Source organism: Kogia breviceps, chromosome 2 (genome assembly GCF_026419965.1).
Source record: "Kogia breviceps isolate mKogBre1 chromosome 2, mKogBre1 haplotype 1, whole genome shotgun sequence".
In the NCBI taxonomy this organism is placed as follows: domain Eukaryota; kingdom Metazoa; phylum Chordata; class Mammalia; order Artiodactyla; family Physeteridae; genus Kogia; species Kogia breviceps.
In genome coordinates, this window is record NC_081311.1 from 188,500,835 (window position 1) to 188,521,007 (window position 20,173).

The window sequence follows — 20,173 nt, forward strand, 5'->3', positions numbered from 1 at the left end:
CATCTCGTCCACTGAGGTCCAGAATAGAACAAGAAGGCAGGGTAAGGTTCAATTTCCTCTCTGCCTGACTGCTTGACCTGGAACACCGATCTTCTCCAGTTCTTGGTACTATTGGTTCTCAGGCCTTCAGACCTCGACTGGACTCTACAATAGACACTCTGGTTCTCAGGCCTTTGAACTACACCAATGGCTTTCCTGGGTGCAGATGGTACACTGTGGGACTTTTCAGCCTCCATAATGATGCCAGCTGATACCTTATATTAAATTGTACTTATCTATCTATCTATCTATCTATCTATCTATCTATCTATCTATCATCTATCTACCTATGTATCTCTCTATCTACCATCTTCCTATTGGCTCTGTTTCTCTGGAGAAAGCCATGTGGATCAAGTGAGATAGTGTGTATTTAGAGTATAGCGTGGTTCCTGGCACATAATGAGAGAGTCTTGAGAGTTGGCAGGGCAGGCCTTGAGGTGAGGCAGTCCAAGCTCCTTCAAGTTCACGAAGGTCATAAGCAATAGTGTTGGCTCATACTCTAGCCTTTTTTGTTTTTTCCCTTAAGATATGAAATGCTGCTATTGATTGGTAAAAACTATCTAACACGATGTTTGTTACCCTAACCAATGAAAAATAAAAGAAAAAAATTAGTCTAATTTGAAAGAAATTGTATAATAGAAACATCACATTTTAAAAATCTTGTGCTGAAATACATGAATTTGCAGCATAGTCCTGGAGCAACTGTCAATTAACGTGGTTTTTAAAACTGGGTTATGTAAACACCTGCTAAGGTATGTCTTTAGTCTGAGAAGTAGTATAGAGAGAGTGTCATCATGTAATATCTTACCCACTCACCCATCTTTTAAGGAGCTGCTGGGGGCATTGGAGGCTTGGCTTACCTCGTCTGAGAAATCTGGGTTCTGGGAATGGTGCAGAACTGCAGTGTAGGTGGCTGAGGTGAAGAGGGGCCCTCCAGGTTTTCCGTAAATACACTGTTTGAAAAGTTATGAGTTGAATAATTATGAGTGTCTGAGATTAACCCTGAGCACAAAAAGGCCACAACTCTTCAATTACCCATTCTGGGACAAAGATGCATTTTGTGGTAACTTGCCAGGCTTAACTGACATCTAATTAACCTTGAACTTCTTTGATCTGCTGTCCTGTATTTATTATACAACAGGGCACTGTTGAAGAAAATTTGAAGGCTTTAATTCATTACGTAGATATTATATCAATACTGGATACCTGAATCAATTAACTACTACCTAACTTCTGATTACTAGAAGGTAAGAGATACTTTGTTCAATTCTGATTCCTGCGGCCCGCGGTACCCAGCTCTGGTCTAGAGTTTAAGGCGATCAGTCGTTAGTGATACAAGAATTGCTTTGACCCCAGCTCCTGACATACCAGTCCCCAACCAGGAATGAGAGCTGGAAGGGTAGGGCTGGATCCAGGCTCCATTGTATTGTGCTATTCTTCTGTCCCAGCCCCTAATCAGGCCAGGGGATGGGATATGGTACTTCCTTATCATAAAAGCCCCTTTAGCCCAAGGCTCAGAGTCCCTCTACTGAAGTCAGCTGTATCTCTGCGTAATGCTTTAGAATGCAGTGAAACAGAGGTCACATGTACCTGCGAGTACTCGCGATTCTCTAAGCAGGCCTGGTGTGTTTGCCGTCTGGTCATTGCCTTTGTTTGCTTGACAATTCCATTTCATTTTACGTTTTCTCTCCTGCTGCTAATGCTATTGTGGACCTTGGAAGCTGGGGATGCTGAGAGTGCCTCAGGACAATTTTAAAGAACTCTTTCTCTCTATTGTGCATGATTCATTCAATCACTCAAACTGATTACTATTCTGAATAATGCTACAACCCTTCGGAGAACGGAGAACACAATTGGTACTTGACAGAGTGCTTTAAGAGATGACCTCAGATAATTGTGAGGATTAGTTAGAAATTGGTTTTGTCCTTGACTATATCTCCTTCCTCTGATTCACCAAAACTGGGAAGATCTGGCCACAGGCCCACTGAAAATAATTTTCCTCTCTATTTTTTTAAGTTTCCTTATGTTGTTTGAAGTCCCTAAAACAAAAACAGTATATATCAAATACAAACTCTGAAAAATGCCATCCAGTTGCAGTTTTATAGGATCCAACAGCCCAGTTCCTACAAAACTCATAGTTTTATTGATCTTATTGAGTCACGTGATCAACAGCAGGGACCAGCTTCCCAGGGCCATTTCCGAGGTCCTCGGGCAGGTGGCCGCACGCACCTTCCATAAATGTGAGCGCCCCATGGGCCCCCTGCATTAGCCATCTGGCCAGTAGGCAGCAGCCCTTCTGCAGAGGCCACAGGAAGCCCAGCCGGGATGCTGCATTTGAAATCAAGCATGCTGAATTCATGAGATGCGGGCTAATCTTTGAAAACGGCAAAGTCTTCCAGAGGGGAATCTTTGCCTTGATTTCACACTAGAACGGCTTCTTTTTTTCCAAATCATGAAAAGCTAAGCAGAGCCATGAGGCTGGCATTTCTAATAGATCTAGTTAATGGTAGCTATTCAATCAGAGACATGTTAGGAAATCTAAATCAAATGTATTGAATTGCTCCTCTTTCCAGCACACTAAACTAAAAAGCCCCTCGGTGGTGGGGAGAACCAGGGCACCTGCCTGCCCCATGTGCTGTATTCCCTCATGGGCTTGGCTCACCTTCACGGGCTTGGCATCTTCTTCATCAGAATTTTTGAATTCAACGCACACGGTTATATTTCGTGCCTGAAATTACAGAGAGGGAAAATGGACATTGTAATTTCCTGTTAGATAACATCAAAAAACAAGCCAAGTGCCTAAAATAAGTAGCTTCTAATTAAATCTGAAAAACGTGGAATAGCCAAAATTCTCTTGTGACATTACTCATAGCGCTCAGAAATAGCAGAAAGATTTGGAGAGATTATTTAAAAGGGAAGAAAAGACTCATATTGAAAGAGTGCAGGTAGGCTATTTTCAGAGTCTCTTAATAAACTAAAAATAAAGTTTGGAACAAAATTATTTAGGGCTGATTTCAGAAAGTTTTATTCATATGTTATAAAATGTGCATCCCCAAACACTTTGAAGGTGAAACTCATCACTATCTCTCATTAAACATTTTCTTCAAATGGTTTTCTATTCCAAAGTGTTAGTTTATAGTCATTTGTATTTGAACTTCCAAGAAACCATCTTAATATGGTCTAAATAGGGTGCAGAGAGAGGATGATATCTCAAAAACATATCATACCTTGTTGAAACATTTCTGGCTGTCATACTTGAGGTGCTTGGGGTAAATGTAAATTTGATTTTTGTATACTCTGTAAGGACGGCAATACTTTGTTGAGTCGTAAACAAATTCTTCCACTTCCACTGTGGGTTCTGGTTGAGCCGTCACATTGAAAGGCTTGACAGGGATAAAGGACGATGTTACACAGTCTTTAAAAATCAGAAAAGAAAAGTTTGTCACTTGATATGATTGTAAGTGAACAATACTTAACCTATTTTAAAATGAATCTACTCAAAATAGAAACTCCATGCTTGTATACTAATTTATGTTAAATTATGCTGGCCTGCAAACTTTGTCGGAGGTAAGCATGACAGATACTCAGTGATATATTTAACATCAAAACTGATATCTCAAAAAAGTGGTAAATCTTTTGGATTTATAACTATTTTATTTTTGTATTAAGCTTCATATAGAAAGTAAATTTTAGCTAGAGATCCTCTGAGCATACTAACCAGATATTTTAAGATAAAGACTACCCACTGACTTTAGCCATCATACTATAAATATTGATCTATGATGGAACAAAACTCTGTCCAATGTGTTTATTACTGATAGTACCACTTGGCTTAATAGTAATTTTCCCTATGGAATGATTTTACAACACAGGCCCTAATCCCCCTCTGCATGAATAGTTACAATTTTATTTTTCTCTACAGTTTTCACAATCTTTTAAAATCTAACCTTGTAAAAACAGCCTAAGAGGGGAAAAGACCATTGGGAATTTATAAATCAAAACTTGTCACTAAGCAGTTTGGAGGCTGAAGTTGTGGCACTGAAAGACAGCAAGGCCTTCTACCTTCCTTTACCCCATCTGGAATCCTCCTGTGTTCAAACAAGCAACATGGTTAGCTACATGCTTAGCTATATTAGCTATATGCTTGGGAATCGGATTACAGGCTTTTTTTTTTCCTTCAAAAATCAATTAGAATATTTTTATTATATGTTCAAATTTCTCTGATATCCTATGATATCAGAGAATATCATAGGATATTCAAAGAGAATATTTTAGCTTTCTCTTTTGTTATTTTTCTTTTCCCTAGGTAATAAAAGCAACCGCCCACAAATCAGGTAGAGGAAATGGCTTATTTCGTCATCTGGTTTTTCACACCAATCAATACAAAAGTGATTTGGAGCCATGATTTAAGTTAGAATGCTCATTTTATTTCATATTAAAGTGATTTGTGGAAAAATCATAAGAATGCAAAACTTAATAGTGCTAATGGTAATTCAAATATCCTGTGGTAGTAATCCTCTCCCTGTTTGTAGTTCTTTTTAGAATGTCTTTATTCATTCTTTGCATCACTGAGAAAGTCACTAAAAGGTGTAATTAGAAGGAAAATAAAACCAAACAAACTAATCTCACCACTTAATAAATAAATTCTGAAAAATCTTATTTATAAGTTAATAAAACTGCTTCTGAAATTTAAATTTGCAATAACATAAATAGAACTTTTGACCATATTCTGGAAAAGATATATGCTCTCTGTGTAATAACAGAGTCTAAAAACTTTCCGGCTATAATTACTGCATGGCCACTTGGGTGGCAACGCACGGTGTTCAGAGTAGCCCTTTGACAGCTAGCTCAGTGTGGCATTGTTCATTATGCGTTATTGGTTTATCAATCTATCTGAACTGGACTTCCTCATTTGCAACCCTTCAGGGTTTTGAGGAGTAAATGATACAATTTAACACCCTGCTCGGTGCATAGTGTATACCAGATGAATATTAGGTCACCCTGAATATAGTTCCTGTCCTACAATACTTACAGTCTGTCTTAATGGAGAAATAAGACATCCCAAATTTCTATAGGATAATGAATTACAGTTATCCTAAACCTTGAGAAAAAAATCCCCAAACAAACCTTTGTAATGAACCAACTATCCAACCAACCAACCAACCAAAAAGCCACTAAACATTCAAAACTCTACAAGTAAGCCATGATATCATCATCATACTTGGATGCTCCAAAGGAATGTTGTCAACAGCGATATCCAGGCTTCCAGGAATGGTCTGCGTTTTGCTTATTCTGTCAGCTCTGTGAAAGTATACCAGCATAGAAACACACACACACACACACACACACACACACACACAGCAAATTATTCTAGTTGTCAAGGAAAAAAAACAGGCAATGGTAATTCTGAGCTTTGATAAGGATAAACAGTGGGACCCTAAACAATCTTGTGAATAATTTCATTTAGCTAGTTTTATTTTGAAAATTAAAATTTATGTGATTTTGCAAATAAAAATTAAAAATCATGGAGGGGTCAAGTTACAGATATTCTGAAGAATGTTTTAAATTTATTTGCACCACTTCAGATAACATTTATATGGCCAAACGAGTGCGATGTAAATCGTTAGTTTTGGTAAATGGTAAATATTTAGTTTTTGTTAACAAAAAGTACTAGTATTTGAACCGATTTAAATAATTCACTTTCATGAGGAATTTTAAGAAGTTTAGAGAGCAAGGATGGTCTTCGCCACAACTGCTAAGTGGACAGTTTGCTTTTTCCCCTTCACCAACAATCCAGGAGGACAAGGGCCCTTTCCCTGATCCCTAGTACGTATATGTAGACACTTCTTCACCACCTATCCCTGTGGCCACAGTCACTGTAATTCATGAGTCCTTGACTTTCTTTTCCTACCTCTTTACTAAAACCTTCTCCTGTATTTTCTTTTATAGTAAGGTGAAAGTTGCTAAGAACAGTTTCAAGTGTCACCCCTCTCAGGAAATCGACTTCAAGAGGCAGCTCTTCCCAGCCAGTGAGAGCTAATTGTTATATTTTCAGTTATTTTGCCTGCCATCTGTAAAACACAGTCACTATTAAAAATGAAATTATATTAAACAAATACCAAGGTAAAAATTGGTAATTGAAATTTACCAAATTTCAATTGAAAATTGAAAATTTCAAAATTGAAATTGAAAATTTTCAATGGAAAATTCATCACTTCGTAATTGTTTTACTACATGGTGAGAGGACCCATGCTCTTGAGGTTATTTACATGTATCTGTGTGGTGGAAATGTTATATGATGGTGTGCACATTTCTTTCCAGCTCCATGTTTGGCAAAACCCCACTGGTAGCTTGAAATCAGCAATGGTAGGAGAATTTACACCATAGAAATTTGCCATCAATACAAATCAGTGTTTTTCCCCCTAGAGGGTCAGTGGTAGACATTTATCAGCACACTATTGAGAATAAATGTCATTACGTGTGAGGCATCTATGAAATAATTTAATGTCTCACCAGTATGGCATTGGGTATTCTAGACGCCCTCTAAATGCCATAGTGATAACTTTCTTTGCTAAACACCAATAACATGGGTTTTGTGACAGTAAGGTCTTCTCCTATTTTGCCCATTCCCTTCTGCTCAGTGTTACAACTTTTCAGGCTTTAGTAAACTTGGAAAAAAGTAAAGAGGAAAAGCATTCTTAATTTCCACTTAGTGGATATATGGGTTTTGACCATGACGTTTGATATGGGGAAGGAAGGTCTCGCCATGTAAGGAGTGGTCCTGTAGAATCACAAAAAAAATAATATTGGTTCAATTCCACTTTTATTTTCCTTCCTAAGGTTTATTTTTTTCCAGAACAAAAAGAATATTGGGCAAACTTCCCTTCTAGTTAAAGAGAAATATATCCTCTATTGAAGATAGAGAAAATATTAATCATGCTTGTTTCATAGTAATAAATAATTTTTGTCTTGGATAAACAAAATTAATTGATAAGGAATTGTTGATCCTTAGATGGGAGAAGCAGAGAGTTAATATTTGGGAAGGGGCAAAGCAAACAAGAATCCTGACTGTGTCAGGGGACTAAGAGTTTAAGATAAGCCACTTGTCATGAAAGATCTTACCATCATCAGATGCTGAACATAGGGTGATTGATTTTAAAAATGTTGTGACTTTTATGTTTTTCTTCTTTTAGCTCTAACTTCCATTGTCTTTTCCAAAAGCATTTGAATGACAGAACTATTATGAATTATTGTATTCACAGCAATTAATTGCTCTGTGGTGTTTCATACATATTCTAAAATCCCCTAACACTCCTCCTATTTAGAGGTGCCTCTATACCCTTCATTTGAATCTAGGATCTGTGACAGTTTGACAATATGTTATGGCAGAAATGGCACTGTGACAGTTTCCCATCTTAAGAAACTGGCAGTGAACATTTTCTGTTTGTCCCTTGGGACACTTACTCTTAGAACCCAAGCCATAGCATCTCATGGAGAGAAGAGCCAAGGTCTCCAACCCACAGCTCCAGTTGAGCTTCCAGCCAACAGCCAGCACCAACTTGCCAGTCATCAAATGTGCTATCTCAAAAATGGATCCTCTGGCTCCACTGGACCTCTTCCAGCCAATGCCATATATAGAAGAGACAAACTGTCTTCACTTAGCCATGCTCAAATTATGGACTCAAGAGAAAAATAAGTGATGTTGTTGTTTTAAGCCACTAATTTGGGGGATGATTTGTCACACAGCTATAGGTAACTGACATAGTTTAATGTCTCACACTCCTTCCACATCATTCTGGCATATTTACTCTTAGGGTGTCATTTGGGCATATGAGAGGTCATCTGCAAAGCATCTGCTTTCTGGGGGAATATGGATATTTGGGAATCTGGTTATGGAGTATTGTGTATGCAGAGATAACAAATCAACAGCAGCAATGTAGCTGATTCATGTTAATTTCAAGAGTCTCCAAAACATCCTACCTTCTATAATCTGACACTAGTTTAAGTAGGTCCTCAGTTGAAATCTTGTTGCTTTCTTGTCTATACAATGGTGAAAATCTTGAGTCTCTGTCCACATTTCCCTGGTTGTCCTTAAATACTGATCTGAAAGAAAACAATATTTATTCAGTTTGATATTTGGCATGGGAGGGAGGGGAGAATTCTACCACTGAACCACCAATGCTCCCCTCTTGGTATTTGGATGTTACTTACAAAGATGTATTTTTAAGTTGACTAAAATGATTCAACTTACCATTTATAATGGAAGAAAGCCCAGGAACTTACAAAATAAAAAGACATGAAAACTTCTTAGAAAAAAATTTCATTTATACACTGTATTTATTATCTTCAATTTCTTATTTTCAACCTGGTATCTAAAGTGACAGCAGCCCATATTACAGCTACGTTTATTTATGATTTGGTAACATGTCAAAGTCATAGAGTATTGGGGGGGGTAGAGAGGAATATTAACACATGTTATCACTTTTTCATTATTTCCTGGGCAAGCCTGGGTCATGTCAGTTTGGGTGGTGCCCTTAGAATTTATGAATAGTGGAAAGGGTATGAGGTTGCATATGTGGGTGTAGAGAGCCAGACTCTTGAAACATTTTCATGGAGATAAATGTGCCCATGTCCTAAATTTTAGGGCAGAAACAAAGATAAAATGGAGAACACCTGAATGAGCATTTTGTACTAAATGAAGAGAACACTGTGAACCTGAACCATTTATTTTCTTCCTTGATCCATTTCAATGGGACTATATAGATTTAGTTAAAATACATAAATTGTTTTCATCCAAATAATATAGTAATGCTGGGCAACACTTGCTGAAAAGCAAGTATACATAGCATGCTTAATGTCGTTTTTCTTCCCTATAATTCATCATACTCTGTGCCTATCAAAGGAGAATTAGACCTATGTGTAACTGATTTTTCTTCAATGTTAGAGAAATGCTGAATTTTTATTTCTTCTATCTTAAGGACCTTAACGAGACTCTTTTACTACTCTTCACATTAGCCAAAGATTTCAATATACAGGCTGAAAAGGCCATTTAAATGGCTATCTGATCATAGAGCTTTAGTGTCAAATAATTTAGAAAATGGGCCAGGAATTTATCAGAATGATATTTTTAGACTCCTTCAACCTTTCTCCTCAGTTTTTTTTTTTTTTTTCTGTGAAATAGTAACTGAGGGAAAAAAGGTCCCCTATCAAATAACACTGGGGGAGGAAGAATGAAAATATTTAACTTGAAGATTATTTTTATTTAAATATTATTTAGGGATTGTGTTTGAGTGTGTGACATTTTTCCCAACATGGGAGAAAGTTAAATTGAGTAGTATTTTTTAAAAATTTAATCAGTCACTTCAAATATAACAGTAGACTTGAGTTGTATCACTGGCTTTTGCTCTTATCCGCAGCAGCTCTGTCCTGGAAACAGCTCACTTACATTGGACACACTGTGAAGAACACAGCAGCACAGAGAAACACTGGTCACAGCACTCACACTCTGTCCCTACTCGATAAATATGGTAACTGGCAGGAGAGCAGAGAACTGATTCATTTACACAGATGGTTTCAGGACGGCTGGGACACCATGCCCTGTTCCAACTGCCAGAGTTGAGCAATGATCAATGTGCAATGAAGGTCTCAGAGCCATGACATTTAGAGTGTGATTGAAAAAAAATAAAGTGGTGTTTAGCCTAAAGGAAAAGAAGCTTAGGTATCCCTGAGAGCTTCATTCATAAGCAGCAAGAGGGACTTCCTTGGCGGTCCAGTGGTTAAGACTTTGCCTTCCGATGCAGGGGGTGCAGGTTTGATCCCTGGTAGGGGAGCTAAGATCCCACATGCCTCCCGGCCAAAATAACAAAACATAAAACAGACGAAATATTGTAACAAATTCAATAAAGACTTAAAAAAATATTAACAAAAATAAGCAGCATGAATAGCTGTGATATATAGAAAGAATTGGGCCCATTTTTTGTGGCCTTGGAAGACAAAACATAAAAGTGTCAAGCAGTTTAAAAAAATGTGTGTGTGTGTGCATATATATATATATATATATATATATATATATATATGAAGAATTATCTAATCATTGGAGCTATAAAAGACAGAAAGAACCACTGTGGGACGCACTTGAGTTTTTGTCACTGGAAGGATTTGAACAGAGGTTGGACAACCATTTGTTGGGTGTTGTTGTTGTGCTGTGTGCCTTCTATAAATGTATAGATATAAGAATGACATTTTTATTTTAGTCTTGTTTAATTTCAAAGAAAATCCAGTTTTTTACTCGGTTCCATTTGGAATGTTGCATGGGACAGAGAAAAAAGGAATCAAAAAGAGTCCTGTCCTGGATTTAGGCACACATAATCCTGGGGGTGATGCATGTGGAAAGAGTTTGATTTAACAACATGGCACATTTGTAAAAGTTGACTTTCTCCTGAATCAGTGAGTGTACAATGCCCTCTGTAGCCATCTGAGTGCATTCTCTTTACCTACCCCCAATATAACTTTTTTTTCTATAAAATGCTGCTACAGCTGGTGTCCAAAATAAGAACATGCACCAAATTAGTGCGTGTTCTAGATAAAATTTTCACAGTGATGAATATCTGTGTGTTTTGCAGCTGGTGGGATGACTGGATCGGGTAAAAATGTGATTGTAAGCTAATTGTCAATTCTATGCTTTTTAGTGGTAGTTGATTTTAAGGGCCAAAGGGTTTTCGCGTCCACTCAAAGCTATGTCAAGAAATCAGCTGCAGGGCTTCCCTGGTGGCGCAGTGGTTGGGAGTCTGCCTGCTGATGCAGGGGACGCGGGTTCGTGTCCGGGTCCGGGAAGACCCCACATGCCGCGGAGCGGCTGGGCCCGTGAGCCATGGCCGCTGAGCTTGTGCGTCCGGAGCCTGTGCTCCGCAATGGGAGAGCCCACAACAGTAAGAGGCCCGCGTGCTGGAAAAAAAAAAAAAAAAAAGAAAGAAAAAGAAAAAATGAAAGAAATAAGCTGCAATCGGGAAAATATAATAGAAAGGAAAAGGACCCAGAGAACCAGCGGTATCAGTAGGGTATTGGAATATGTCAGCAGGCTAGCTTATGTCAAAGCGACATGAGTAGCAAGAGCCCTTCTCTAATTTGGTCAACATTTATTTGAAGCAGTTTCCACACTGTGGAGGGAAAATTAAAATCTTCTTTGGTTGGATCTTGTACTTGTTTTTGTGGTTAGATATTCCAAGGGTTCTAACATGAAATCTTGAGAACTGTACTGCTAATCATTTTCCTCAGTTACTAGAGATGTTTATGTAAATGTAAATCATATATTTATGGGCACAAATTGGTGGTGTATACTGTTTCTTGGTCTAAAACCAAACCAGTGATCAGGCATTCATGTAGCGTGAACTTGTGGTTTTGTTGGCTTTCCTGCCCTAGACATAATTACTTCAATAGTTGGTAATATTATCAGCCTCCCTAGAAACTTCATTTATCTTTCCTCCAGCACATTTGACCAAGACAACTTCAAAGTAGGGTTGTTACTGCTTTTCCTAACTGCTCAGGTTCTTTCAATAATGGGTACTTCTTTTACTTCTTTCTCCCACCTTATTCTTCACTGCCCCAAATTTACCTGAAAAGGAGGCAATTGTTTGGGTGGATATGATCTCCACAGGGACTTTTAATAATCATATTAGACTAATGGCTTCTAATAATGGCTATCTTTTATTGAATAAATATCTGTACTTGTTAATCCCTGAAATAGTAAATTGGGTATTAGAATTCCTCTCTATACATTCAAAAAAATTGAGACTATAAGTTCTTGCTAAATTCACTGGTAAATAGAGTTGAGAAAGGGAACCCAGCTCTGGCTCCAAAATGTCTGCTTATAACAATACTCAGAATAATCCTCAATCCTTAAAGAGAAAATGCGTTCACTATTATAGTTTTGCTATGTTGGAATATTTCACTTTGCAAAAGGACATCCTGCCTCTACCCTCTACTTGACCCAACTGATTACCTTGTGGGAACTGAGAAACTTATCAACATGAAAAGATTGACCTGCGAATTACAATTAGTTATCCTTTTTCCTGAAGCTTACAAGGAATAAAATGAATTAAGTTCATCATAAAGGGTTCAGTATTTCTAAACAATACCTTTTATTCATGCAGAATATCCTAGCATTAGTTTCCCTGTAGGGAGAGATATTAAAGGATGATAAAATGATATTTATGATCTACTTTTTGACAGATGCCTTTGCACTTGTGATTGCACTACTGTTCACAAGGCAGTCTTGTTAGTTTCATTCTGCAAATGGAAACCCTGAGACTCGGAAAGGAAACTTGACCAAAACTACAATCTATAAGTGGTATCTGATCTGGACCATGTTTTCAGATTCCTGGGCCTGGTCTCTTCCTCCTCAACTTAGAGGGCTGCCTTAGGGCAAATTAATCCCTAGAGACTGCATGAGTCTACCTTGGTTTACCACTGCCCCTAATTCCACATTCCTCCTCCCTGTACCTAACTGTCTCCAACTTTCCATAACTACATCAAAATTATGAAAAATATTGGTGAGTTTACTCTGGTTATGCACCACAACTGGATACTGTGAGACCTGAAAATGACATAACTAACTAGTTCTCCCTTCCTTCTGGATTTTAAAGTTATTTGCATTGGGGTATAATCAACATTCAAATGGATACGTAATAGGCTGCTTTTTTTGTAGCACTAATTTATCTTTTTTAGTTCATTCAGATTGTCCATTGCTGCCCTTTTCCCATATGTCTATGCCAGGCACTTCCTCCTTTAAGAAATTCATGTACTGATAAAGACACAAAGAGACTGACAAGGACAATAGTAATTGATGTTTAAACAGATCTGAAAGGCATTTTTTGTTCTTTATGCAGAGGTTATATGTCCAGGTGGATGGTTCCACCATCAGTGTCCACGTAACTCAGCATTTCTATCAGAGAGTCAACTGGTACTGGGAAATGTGGCTATGCTAATCAGTACCAAAATCAAAGAGAGTTCAAGTGATCAATGTGATGGTTTCATTTGGACATCCATATATAGACCCGTGTTTTCTGCACAGATGAAAACATGCAGCTGCATAAGAAATCACAGTGCTTCCATCTGAATTTTATGCACACCAAACCCTTGGGACTGATAAAACATCAAATATACGTAATAAAGAAGTTATGACTTGGCTTTGATCCTACCAAGAACCCATTGCATACCTGGTCATGTACACACTGTACACATGTCATGGTCCCAGTCTATTATGAGCTGACTTGCTAAATTATCTTGTAAAACACATGTTTCTGGGGAGCTCAAGGTATTTTTGAAGATGAACACACTAGCATTCTTCTAGGTGTTGGTATGTTAAAAATAACAGGCAACACAGATGTGTTCAAAAATGAAGCTTTCAACGCAGACAATAAATGCACTTCTATTCTGTTGGTTGCAACTGTCAACCTACCTCACCGCCCAAGCAAATGGCATGCGGTATTTCCCCAACTTGCTGCAGAACTGCCTGTTGGATTTTAGTATCTTTTGTGCATACTAAGGAAAAAAAATAAATATAAATGTTGTTTAGAACATCACCATACAAACATTCCATGTAAAATATTAATGAATACTTTTCCGTGTTATACTGAAGCTCAGTAAAATTCTGCTTTACTGGCTCACAGATTCTACCTTGTAAAGAGACAAATGATATCCTCTGTGTGCAAACTATTATATAACGTTTTCTTTCTCTTCAGTTTAGAAATTTCAAATGTAGAAAACACCCTTATCTTGGAATACCAACTTTTTTTCTGACTTAAAATACCTTAAAATATTGAACGGAAAGAGTTATGAAATTTACATTCACAGGCTGTCCTGTATTTCTTTTTATTTGTTATAACAGAGGTCAGCAAACTTGTTCTGTAGAGTCACACGGTAAATATTGGATTGGCCTAAAAGTTCTTTCGAACAAACTTTTTGGCCAATCCAATATATAGGGCTTTGCAGGCCATGTGGTCTCTGTCTCAGCTTCTCAACTCTGTTGCTATAGCAGGAAAGACAATCTTAAATGAATGAGTGTAATGTGTTTCAATAAAATTTTATTTAAAAAAATAAGTGACAGGCTGGACTTGGCCTGCACTCCATAGTTTGCTAAACCCTGAATTAAAGGATTCTCATAAATATGTTAAACACTGCCCTAAACGGTCACACACTCTCAAATTCAATTATTATGCATTATTTTCCCAATATACTTCTTTGTGTGGATAATATAAACTTTTTGTATTTATTTTCTATTAAAAAATAACATTCAATTATTATAGAAAATATGGTAATTGAAAAAAGAAAGCAGAAAAAATGTCCTGCAGTCCCACCATTTAAAGAACTTATGGGGCTTCCCTGGTGGCGCAGTGGTTGAGAGTCCGCCTGCCGATGCAGGGGACGCGGGTTCGTGCCCCGGTCCGGGAAGATCCCACATGCCGCGAAGCGGCTGGGCCCGTGAGCCGTGGCCGCTGAGCCTGCGCGTCCGGAGCCTGTGCTCCGCAGCGGGAGAGGCCACAGCAGTGAGAGGCCTGCATACCGCAAAAAAAAAGAAAAAAAAAAAAAAAAAAAAAAAAAGAAAACTTATGGTATTTTCTTTCCTCTTTCTTTCTTCATTTAGGTGTTACTATAATTTGGTAAACAATTATTTTACTTTTTCACTTAGTTCAGCATAAGCATTGCTGATGTCTTAGTAAACTGTATTCCCTTGTTTTCAGTCATATTAATCCTAACTTTTCATTATTGTTAACACTTTAGTCTTTGGGGGTTAAAGTTTTATCCGCATTTAAAATTATTTCTACCAATAGAGTCTCAGCAGAAATTGCAGGGTCAAAACACATAAGCCGAGAATATATACTTTAAAAATTTCCTGTTTGATACTCATTTCACTAACAAGGGAATATTTCAAGACTTACATTTATCAAACTTGACAATTCATCAAGGCAGTGTGATTTGATTTCTTGAAAGTAATTGAAATTATTTATAAAAAGATCATGCATTACCTTGTTGGAGTCTGGATTTTTAATATAAGGTTCCGCACCACTTGCAATGTTTCCCATCAGTACTTTTTCGATTTTGGCCACCAAAACAATTTCAGAATGTGGATTGCTTACAGAAAATATAGCCTACGTACAAAGAAAACAGCTAATAAGCATCTAGGAAACCACACTGAAGACATTTACAAAATTCTACTTTTTTAGAGTACAGCTTGAAGGGGGATTTTTATTTGGAAAACTGCTCATCTTATGTAATCTATTGGTAAGAAAAATGGAACAAGCATTTTCCCTCCCATGATAGATAAACAAAAGTGCAACCTTCTTTGGAAATTTTAGCCATTCCTCTGGAAATCCCTTGACACGAGGTTCTTCTGATTGTCTTGTAGTGACAGTGTCTATGTTTCCATTTTCCAAAGCCACAGAAGCCCCTGAGAGCATCTGCCTGACAGCAGTGTGGTTTAGATCCACATGGAAATCAGCAGAAATCTTCCTGCTGTCTCTGAGGTCATAAAGTGCCACACTCACAAAAAAAGGCTCAATCTTTGGAGAAAAAGAAAGAATTGATGGTTTTGACATAAAATCATTACACAGGGGACAGCCTCCTTAAGTACATTATTTAATAAGGCAGTAGATAAAATACTACTATTTATATATAGTAGAATATCTCTATATATAATATGCTATATTATATGTAATAGATATACTATATATTATATTGCATATATTATATATTTTATATATAACATATAAAATACAATATTTGTAGGAAAGTTCCCAGAATCCCTTCCACTATCAGGTTCCTCAGATCCCAGAACTGTATTTCATTGGTTTCTTCATTCTACTTTTCTTGCCAAATATTCTTTTTCATACGTTGTATACATGTATGATACAACCTTACAAAACCTTCTAGTTATTTCCTTTACTATCTCAGAAATATCTGCAATGTCAGTATACCTGATGATGCCTCATGATCTGACTGAGGTCATGCTTTTTAGGGCAGTAATACCCCAGTTTGACGTTTGATTTTCATAGTTCATTATATCAAGGGCACAAAAAGTCAACTTTCCCACCACTTTAGGTAATGTTAACCTAAATATTCTGGTCTTGTTGGCATCTTCCAGTTTTCTCCATTATAACGTCACCATTTTCCTTTTGGTAAGTGATTAGCCTTTTTGGAAATATTTTCTGAGATTACACCAATGTCCTGCTACTCATCAAACCCAATCCACCATTCATAACTCCCACTGGAACCAACTACCACTATGATGGCTACCAATGGTGATCTTCTAGTTCCATCATTCTTTCTACATTTATTAGTTGGTATTTTACTGTAACAACGAGCTTTCCTTTACCCCTCATTTTTTATTCATATATATATTTATATACACATACACCCATATGTACATATATATATGTATGTATAGACTCATGGATTGCTATTTTATTCAGTAAATTTCCCTCTTTTACTATCGTTATTTATAGTGATACTCGACTTGTCTCAGATTTGGCTAGAGGTACACCCTTCAGTGTAGCTCCTGTGTCTTTATGGCAGGTCAGCATCATTTTTGGAGCACCTCTTTCTTTACCCAACAAGATGTTCCAGGCTCGTCTTATACTTTCCATGTCCCAGCCATTCCTCCAAAGAGCCCTGGTTCCTGTTAGTGAGGGTGACACCTAAAAACCAAGATCTGGATGCTTGTTATACTCATTGCTCTGGGACACACACATATATATACGTATACACAATATTCACCGCTACAGCGATTTCTCTATCTCTATCAGTACATGAATATTTATTAAAAACTCATGGGTTCATATCATACCTCCATTTCCAATCCAAATCCTCAAAGATTCTTTCTAGCCTTTCCCTTTTCCGTATTTGCATCCAATAGGGAAAAACCTGACTCAGTATCATTAATTTATTTACTCATTTGTTCAATTAGTTTACTTATTGTTCAAAGTGACCAGTCTCCCAATGATAGTAGTAATCTTCTCTAGCTGTCTCCCCTGCACCAGTCTGCACAGTGCCCCAGATCCTGACAAATCCAAGGGCATGGCACCTCTGCACCTCCACGTGGCTTTCTCCCCCCATCACCTGGAATTCTCATGCTCACTCAATTTCCAAGCCTCTGTGTGATTGCTCCCTTAACCTCTTACTACCGTGTGCTAGGAAGGAAGAGAAAGATATGAAGTAAAGGGAAAATACGAAGGTAAAGGAAGATGGAAAGGGAAGGGAAAGTTTCTTGCTTGAGTTTTAAAGAAGTAGAAATTTGGTAAAGGGGAAGTTATAAAGGGCTTCTAGTAAGTTGAGTGACATGGGCAAAGTCACAAAGACATGAAAAAACACAGGTTTTGAGTGAGATCAGAGTGGAAACAAAAAATTCGGATGTGTTTGCAGAAGATACATTTGAGAAATGTTAGGAAGGTACAACAAAAAGGCTTGGAAATCCATTGCGTGTGTGCGTGTGTTGGTTGATTGGAGAGAGGGTTCACAGGGGCATGAATAAAAGAAAATCCCCAGGTTTGGGGCTATAGGAAACTAAGTGAATGACAATGCCATTCACTAATATATAGGATGAGGATACAAAGATGAATTCTTTGGTACAGAGAATCATCTGTAGGACATTCCAGGAGCAGTTGGATATATGAGTTTTGAGTCCAGTCAAGGAAATTGGGCTGGAGATCTAAACCCAAAAGATTTGGGGATGTGGGTGCCTATTCAAGGCATTAAATAAAAAGAAGACAATCAGAATGGCAACCTAGGAAATATGAACATGCACAGGATAGAGACTGGAGTAGGGAAAACAGCTTATAAAGGAGATGGGGGAGTGGAGAGAGATTTTAAAAAACAAGCTGATAAAATTTTTTTAACGCTGCCAGAGTTATCACAGACACAGAAGAAGAAACATTTCAGAAAGAAATAATTTTCAACTAGAAAACTGTCAAATGCAAGAGAAATTAAATAAAACAAGGATTGAAATAAATATTGGTTGGCCAAAAAGTTCACTCAGGTTTTTCTGTAACATGGAAAAAACGAACGAACTTTTTGGCCAACCCAATATATGTATATGTAATTATATACACAGACATATGTACATAAATACACATATGAATAATTATATACATACATATATATGTAAATACATACATATGTAATTAACTACAGGCTTCTTAAAATGAATATACTTATAAAAAGTTTTTAAACTTTTGTTTATGTTACTTAATTTTGAATTGATGCCTCTCGCCCACCAGGATTCTGTGGATAAGCAGGTTATATACCAAAAATACATTGTGACCAAGTTCATCACTGTACAGACTCACTCATGCTGTGGATTTTGCTGAATGTTTAATAAGTATCTTGTGTTCTCTGAAATGCAGGATTATGGCTAGTTTATAAGAGGGGTATTAGTTTAATTCCTTACTATTAGCAATACCTGCCAGCTCCCTTACTATTACAATTACACATAAAGTAAAATTCAACACATTATTTTTTAAAAATAAGACAAAATGTAAAAGTTTCATGTTTTGCCAATTTAATTTAGTTTAGAAAAACTCTTGGTTTGTGGCAGTGGTAGTCTGCTAAGAGTTGAAAAATACAAAATTATGTGAAAATAACTCAGGTAGGAACCCCAAACACATTGAAGGGCATAGGAAAAAAATCCTTATTAAATTTTTGTGAATTGCTGCCTTTTGATTTTCATTTCTGCTTCGTGAATGGAAATAAATTATCTACTTTGATAATCCATCAGAAATTAAAGCTCATATGGTGCTTCACTTATTTCTTCCAATCCACCTTTTCAACTTAAATGTCACATCTTACCTTTTTTTAATTGGAGTAAAATTGCTTTACAATGTTGTGTTAGTTTCTGCTGTACAATGAAGTGAATCAGCTACATGTATACATATATCCTCTCCCTCTTGGACCTCCCTCCCCCCCGCCCATCTCACCCATCTAGGTCACCACAGATCACCGAGCTCAGCTCCCCGTGCTATACAGCAGGTTCCCACTAGCCATCTATTTTACACATGGTAGTGTGTAATATGCCAATCCCAATCTCCCAATTCATCCCACCCTCTTTTCCCCCCACCATGTCCACATGTCCGTTCTCTATGTCTGTGTCTCTATCCTGCCTTGCAAATAGTTTCATGTGTACCATTTTTCTAGATTCCGCGTGTAAGCGTTAATGTACGATATTTGTTTTTCTCTTTCTGACTTACTTCACTCTGTATGACAGAGTGAATGAAGTAAGTAGGTCCATCTACATCTCTATAAATGACCCAGTTTTGTTCCTTTTTATGGCTGAGTAATATTCCATTGTATATATGTACCACATCTTCTTTATCCATTCATCTCATTGGACATTTAGATGGTTTCCATGTCCTGGATATTGTAAATAGTGCTGAAATGAACATTGGAGTACATGTGTCTTTTTGAATTTTGTTTTTCTCAAGGTATATGCCCAGTACTGGGATTGCTGGGTCATATGATAATTCTCTTTTTAGTTTTTTAAGGAAACTCCATACTGTTCTCCATAGTGGCTATATTAGTTTGCATTCACACCAACAGTGCAAAATGGTTCCCTTTTCTCCACACCCTCTCCAGCATATATTGTTTGTAGACTTTTTGACGATGGCCATTCACATCTTACGTTTTGAATCACCAGCTTTTCAATAAAGGATTGTTTAGTAAAGAACCTTCAAAGCCTAACAAATTAAGTCATAGGTTTCTGATGTTTAGAAATCTGTACTTCTCTTTAAAAAAATTCAAGAACATGGCATTTTGAATGTAGCTCAGCTGTGAAGCAGTTTTATTAGCTCAGATTTTTGGAATCAATTTTTATTTTCAAAGAAATATTTTATACTCTAAAACCATCAACTTGAATTTGGTTTTCAACTGACTGCCTAAAAAATTACATGCTGTCAAGTATTGTTTTCCCATCATGAAAAAGTTCTTTTAGGGTGTCTTTATAGAAGCTCATTCATTAAATGCTACTGAATTGTTGGCTCTTCAGCAACTTGGAGAAATTTTTCAATTAATTTAAAAGCATGCTCACTGAGTTAACAACAATGAGTTTAAAAATTGTGACATTAATGAGTGTCACTCAATATCACACAAA

At 37.1% G+C, this 20,173-nt stretch overlaps 1 protein-coding gene across 13 annotated transcripts in view; it reads right to left on the reverse strand.

Moving 5' to 3' along the window:
• The window catches only part of DOCK10 (dedicator of cytokinesis 10), a 281,208-nt gene that overhangs the window by 76,057 nt on the left and 184,978 nt on the right, over positions 1-20,173 (reverse strand). For 12 of the 13 annotated variants that reach the window (XM_059052008.2, XM_067026998.1, XM_067027003.1 and 9 more), the window contains exons 12-19: positions 15,375-15,596; positions 15,063-15,185; positions 13,496-13,578; positions 8,020-8,142; positions 5,261-5,340; positions 3,267-3,454; positions 2,702-2,767; positions 900-992 (exon numbers count right to left, since the gene is read on the reverse strand). In XM_059052008.2, the coding sequence (XP_058907991.1) occupies positions 900-992; positions 2,702-2,767; positions 3,267-3,454; positions 5,261-5,340; positions 8,020-8,142; positions 13,496-13,578; positions 15,063-15,185; positions 15,375-15,596 (978 nt within the window). The remainder of the gene's footprint in view (positions 1-899; positions 993-2,701; positions 2,768-3,266; positions 3,455-5,260; positions 5,341-8,019; positions 8,143-13,495; positions 13,579-15,062; positions 15,186-15,374; positions 15,597-20,173) is intronic. The other variant, XM_067027001.1, reaches the window with a different exon arrangement.